The 6,752-nt window shown below is 34.4% G+C and overlaps 1 protein-coding gene across 1 annotated transcript; it reads right to left on the bottom strand.

Moving 5' to 3' along the window:
* Nucleotides 1–443: 443 nt before the first annotated feature.
* On the bottom strand, nucleotides 444–6,650 carry LOC148839326 (uncharacterized). Its single transcript, XM_088935687.1, has 4 exons — nucleotides 6,620–6,650; nucleotides 2,606–2,920; nucleotides 1,833–2,147; nucleotides 444–481 (listed from the first exon to the last, which is right to left on the bottom strand). The coding sequence occupies exons 1-4, from the start codon at nucleotides 6,648–6,650 to the stop codon at nucleotides 444–446; spliced, it is 699 nt and encodes a 232-aa protein (XP_088791813.1).
* Nucleotides 6,651–6,752: the final 102 nt, after the last annotated feature.

Raw genomic sequence — 6,752 nt, 5'->3', positions numbered from 1 at the left:
CTTTTTAGAAGCTAGAAGGATTGTTTGAATATTCAAATAGATTTGGGGCATCACATAGATCAAATAAATCAATCATTAATTAGACCAATAAGTCAAATCGATTTGGAGTATTCAAATAATATCTGATCAATACTATTTGTTACCAGAAAATTGTTTGACATACTATTAAAAAGAGAAATCGAACTCAACAAACGTTATCATAGGTTCAATATAAAACAGATTAATTGTTTACAGTACATTGGGGATGTCAAATGCTTTAGATGATTTATTTAGATAAAACTGAAACTAGCAGATGTTTGAAACATATTAAGTGTCTTTGTAACCCTACATTGAAGGCTTTTGATTGTGTAGTACCTGAAATAAGAGCAACACTTGTACGTGATGGCAGATAAAATCTTTTTTAATATAATAATATAGAAAATCACATTGTGGCAGGGGCACTGTTACTCACGATTGCTTGTTGGCTCACTCTCTTCTGGATCTATAGAACAGACAATAACATTGGTGACTCTCTCATACATCAACAACTGATGATTTCCTAAAAAATATTCAAGCAGTTTAGGATACAAAGGATACTTTTAATGCTCTAGTAAATACGTGGTGGAGAAAAAAATATATATACAGTATAAGCTATAAAAGCTTTATTAATAACTTTGGATAAGCAAATATGCAGTATACAGTATATACATAAAGAATGACACCAAGAGATTTTTGACAGGAAAGGTACTGTAATAATCCACATACAGTAGTCAATTAAACTTTTGTTCTGTGGGGAGAACATGACTCATATACAACAGGGTCAAAACACCTAAAACAGGATTTGAGTTTGAGGAAAGGTGATGAGTTTCAGCCATAGTATCTTGTGTATTAAAAGGACCTATGGCCCTGAAATAAAGATTCTTCTGTGGGGAATGAAACTGGCTTTATACTGCTGAGATGCAGCCATATGATCTATGTAAATAGAGATAAGAGCATAAAAAGGCAAATGAGGCAAATCAATTGACAGTCCTAGAAGGCCATTCAGCTCATATAGCTTTCTGGTAGTTAGTAGCTACTGGATTGGGGGATTTCAGCCAATTGTGTTTTGAAAGAAGCCAGGTTGCTGAGGTCAAGATGTCTAGATAGCTTGTTCTGCAAAGCCACAACCCATTGGGTAAAGTTCTTGGATGTAAACGTACTTTCACATAATTTCAACATGTTCCTCTGGTTCCAGTTTCACTGTTGATGCTGGAGAAGTCCACTGGGTTGACACTGGCAATGCCTTTGAGGCTTTTAAGTACTATAATCCAGTCTCTTCATGGTCTTCTGTTCAAGACTACAAAAGCTTCAGTTCAATTTGTTCTGTCAGCGTTGACATTCTTTAAGCCCTGAAATGTACCTATGGTACCTCCCCTATGGACTGATTCCAGAGCAACAACATTTTTTTTAATATTAGACCACAACTACATTCGTTCTAGGAAGGGTTTCGCTGGTGTATTGTACAAAAGCAAAATAATACTCCTTGATTTAAATCCTATGCTCTTAATTATATTTCAACAGTTTATTTCTTCCTCTGGTTCCCAAGAAGATGTAAATGGCTGCATAAACAACCAAGTCTTACTGAGAATTAGCCTCGTTAGATCAGTATTTTCTCATTTTTGTTTGTTTTTTTATATACATACAACATTCTGCACTTGTCTGCATGTGAATAGACTTTAATATGAAATACATTAAAAGAAACTTAGAATTTCATGCTCTTTTCAGCAAACACATTTAATAAGCAATTGGGTATTCTCATGATTTTCCACACCACTCTTGATATTACAAAGAATTGTAATTAAAATGGTTCTTACTCTCCACCTGGATCCTGATGGCTCTGCTGCGCCCTGAAGAAACTGATCGCCCCTCTGTGGTCAGTTCAGCAGCACAGCTCAGGAAGACCTCGGTCCCAGTCCCCTTCCTCCTCTGTCCTAGCAGCTCCCATCCAGTCACCGTGAGGAGACAGACTTTAAACTCTTCCCTGAAGGGCACTGTTCTGAAAGGAGCTCTGCTCTCATCAGTGTAAAAATGGCAGTGTGTTCCTCTTTCAGCTTCACAGCGAACTGTAACGATTGTCTCTTTTTTTATATGTTCCATGTCCACATCGATAGAAAGACTACCAAACTTGTCTCTCAGAAAAAAACAACAGAATTCAATGACTTAGATTTTTAATCAGCAAATATTGAACAATCTACATAACAGAGAAAAAGCCTTAAATTATGATTGAGCAGTCCATTATTTTTGAGGCAGAAAAAGCTGTCTCTGTCTATCCTCCATTCTGGGGTCTGTTGTACTACAGGTAGACAAGTGGAAACATTAATATTTGAGTATAAAATGCTGATATAATCAATCACCTTAATCTATTATTGAGGAAAATCAATAATACTGTACTATATACAGTACGTGTAAATATGAATAAAACTAATAATATTTTTAGAGGTTCAAATGGTAACACAAGTATTTTTATGAATTTGCGGCAGAATGTCTCTAGCACTATGATGAGGTGTCTGAGATATTCAGAAATCAATCCTTGGCTATTTAGTCAAAATTATTTTGACTCAATATTAAAAATAGAAAAAGGACTCACCAAATACTTCTAGTTTTTTCATCCCACTTCGCTTTGAGATAAATGTTTGGTTCACAATTAGAGTTTCAACAGCGCAGCTTAGAAAGATCTCCATTTTATCCTGACGAGTTTTGTTTTCTAGCAGCTCATTGACATACACAGTGAGCTGACAGACACCAAAACTGTGCGCTGTTGATTTGAAAGGGTTTGGACTCTGATCAATGTAGAAATGACATTGTCTTCCACTGTCAGATTCACAGCGAGCTCTGGCATAGTCTTCTATATCAACCTGCTCTTGGTCCAGCTCAATAAGAGGTTGTAGAAGTAGGTCTGTTACTACAAAAAAATGTTCAGCAATCACATCAATTAAAATGTATTTTAATTAAAAGCAAGGAATTTAGGTCAAGTCAAGTACTTAAATAAACTTTGCACTGCATGAAAGGTGCTGACAATGTAATTTCATTAATATTTATTAAAAATTACAAAATGTTGTATAGTTAAGGATGAGTGAGTTTACATTGCTGAGTTTACATGCAACAAGTAAAGTTGTTTAATGGTATAAGGCATGAATTAAGTGTTGTTAATCGATTAAATTAATCTACAGTATTTCCCTTGAAGGAAGGGTTACTCTTGTCATGAATTTGTTTAAAAATAAATTGGTAGTCCCCCATGAATACAATATATACTGTACAACATCCAGGTGTGTGGTACATTTCTTGATGTTAAGCTTATTGACAAAGTGTCACTCTGTGCTTGTTTTCTTTTCCAGAGAATCTAAAATTCACCTGAATTGATATGAATTCATTCTCCAAGTCATCGTGTTTGTATTTAATCTATTTACTGCATTGCAAACATATCACAAGGAAGGTTGAGTAAAAAAAAACTCTTGGAATTACTTTCAAAGCATTTCTATGCTGTGCAACATATATTAATTAAGTTTTAGTCAATTAATTAATTAAAAGAGACCTCAATCAGATATTTTAAAATGTTACATTGCAATTGGTAATGCATTCATATGACAGTAAAATGTGCTCTTGTTTGTCTTACTCCCAAGAATGTTTCAAACATATTTATACTCTACATTGTGTATCTTTTTGTCTTTTATTAGATTTGTTCCTTGGAAGATGCCACCAGTATAAACCTAGGATTAAGGATTGTTTAAGGATTGTTGTTAATGAAAAGGACCTGAAAATCCTCCAGTCAGTAAAAATTCTAAATTCTATACACTTTTATTATCTTTAGAACAGCTTCATCACAAAAATATGAAAATAAATAACATACCTGACCACCCTGGACACACCTGAAACCCCACTGCATAACAAATAATAAATAATAATATTAAAGGAAATAGAACAAACAACAAATGTTATATTGCTTAAATATCAGGTAGAAACAGTGAGTAGTTAGTAATTGTAAATTACTTACTCAGTGTAAGAAACAATATAAAGAGTTTCATGGTCCTACAGCAGAAAAGTGAGGGATGATCTGACTTCAGAGAATGTGTAATTTACGATGTGGAACTGCACATCTAACACACACAGGAAACTTGAAAACAAGCTCACACTGAACAGTGTTGTGGTGCTTAATGTGTCTTAATTCATCTTATGACCAGAAATGAACACAAGTCAAGCCAAATAACACAACCTTAAACTTACTGTATTGCACTGCTTGATGTTTTAGGTTGGATATTGTCATTTTATTTCTAATAAATACGTTTGTACAATAGAAACATAAACCATCGACCTAAAATATACTTTTTAAAGTTTTAATGTCTTTCATTTTAGTAGTAGTTTATTCTTGTTTCACTGTCTTCACTACCTATTGATTGAAGGAAAAGAGGAATCATATCAGACATCATCACTATTAAAATCTTACAGGGTCATACTTAATGTTCTTCTTGTCTTTTTGGATTTTTTTTGCACTGGATTTTAATTTGTACTGTTTTTACTTTGTTTTACTATGTTTTATATTTTATAAATACTAGATTTAGATATATATATACGGTTTCTATTTAATTTTAGCTCCCTGACCTAATCTTTTTTCTCATATTTTTCGGACTGATTTTTAATTTTTACCATTGTCTGTAATACTGTTCACTGAAAGAATATATTGAAAGGCTTTGCTTAATTCTGTAATTCCAGTGACCTTCGGAGAGCTGCAGAAATAAACATTCTCACTCTGTAGCTTACATGTCTCGAGAAATCTGATTGATTCCTAGTTCTTGCCCTTGTTCAATCGATCTTTAGGATGAACAAACTCAAGTACAGAGAATCTGTTTATCAATTGGTAAACAGTTTTATCACTTTATCCATTAGACCAATATGCTTTATCTGAGGAGAAGCACAACAACTATAATAAGAATTAAGAATATGTACAGTTTACAGAAAATGAAAAATTCAGACTTCAGTGTTGTTCATTGGAATTCCCAATTATCTTTTTGTCTTTGACAAATAGAAGCATTTGACAATAATGTACAAGAGCACTTGTACAGAGATATGAAAGAGAAATTGAGGACAAGGGTCAAGGTGTATACAGTAAATGTATCAGTACATCGATAATTTTCTGGTGTAAAAAAGAGAACTCTGGATTTTCTCATGAACACCTTAAGAAAGGACGTCAGCAGATCATTCTTTTCATGCTTGCTGCTTTTCCTTGTCCATAAATAGCTTAATTATGCTTTCACAAAAACCTATGTAAAACTACAATCATATAATCTGTTTTTATGTATGGTCCAAAAATCTGACTTACTTATTTAGTAGGCAGTGTAATGTATCTTGTGTTCACCCTTTTTATTGTATCTTCACAACCATGACTTCTTGTCATTTGCATAAATACTGTAGATAAATGGATCAGAAATTTCTTTTTTGAAAATAATAGTGTTCCTAAATTCACTGTGCATGCCTCATTGTAAGGAAGGCAATGTTTACCAATTCTTAAGTGGTAATTTTAATAGCTTGCTTTTACTGTACTTTCAACTCAATATTCAGCTCAATTCCAAAAGGAATACACAATATATCAAAACACAACATAAATGCCCAAGGTATAATTTATCAGCGCTATCTAAAATTATTACAGAAACAAATGGAAAAGATCTAAACTACTTGGTTTTAAAACTGTTATGCCTGTATTCATAGCTGATTGTCATGTAGCATGGGATTACCATGCTGTGTGAATTTCAGAAATATGAGCTAGTAGAAGACAGACTGCATGTTACAATCAAATGACGAGCATACCTGTAGTAATACAGAGGGTGATATTTAAGAACTCTTGTGTGTCACATAGCCAGGTCACATTTTTAAAAGGTCAAAAACATTACATCTTAGTTCTAATAAATTAAAGCTCTGGAGGGTATTGATGCAGGTATGTGCCTGCTGCTGGTACAGTATCTGCACATTTCAGAGTTCACCATTCCACAGGACTGATCTAATGTCCTCAAGAAGCAAGCAGTGCTGCCGGCAGTCCCCCCAGCTGCTTATCCAAAGCTGATGTGAGCTTGAACCTTCTTCCGCTTTAATTCACATGACTGTCTTCTGGTCTTCTAGAGCCATACAAACCATCCATTCAATATACAGTTACTCCAACTTCAACCAATAGAACAAGCACAGCCTCTCCTAAAAAAGTTCACAGAACTGTATGTGCTGTCATTCAAATACTGCCTCATTACACACAGCTATTGCCTGGAGGGGGGGGGACCGTCTGATCTTGGACCCCCAGGGATTATTTTTCTCCTACTGGTGTTTTTTTTGTTTTTCTGTCCTCTGAGGCTTATGGTTACTCTGTGATACACCAAATTACTTTATATCCACTTACACTAATGTCCGTGACTTACTGTATAATATTGTATAACCTCTGTGATAACTTGCTCTGAAAGGCGCTCTACATAAATGAAAGTGAATTGAAGGGGAGACTAGTGTCTCTTCACACTCTAAAAGGACAATGTCATCAGGCCTTTATCCATGTGCTGGTGTAAGGTTACCCAACATGATCAAGAAACTAATTTAATTTAATTAACTGCATTATTGTAATGCTCCTTACCAGGCTCTGAGGAGTGAACAATCTTATACATGTCTGATTTAGAAAATAATTAAGTTAATTGTTTGATTGACTGCTCATCTTGGAACAAAACCCAGAAGACACAAGGTCCTCCAGGACCTGAGTTTGAGAACCC

Source organism: Atractosteus spatula, chromosome 2 (assembly GCF_055471065.1).
Source record: "Atractosteus spatula isolate fAtrSpa1 chromosome 2, fAtrSpa1.hap1, whole genome shotgun sequence".
Classification (NCBI taxonomy): domain Eukaryota; kingdom Metazoa; phylum Chordata; class Actinopteri; order Semionotiformes; family Lepisosteidae; genus Atractosteus; species Atractosteus spatula.
Note: the sequence above shows the minus strand (reverse complement) of the source record. Positions and strands in the feature narration are given on the sequence as shown.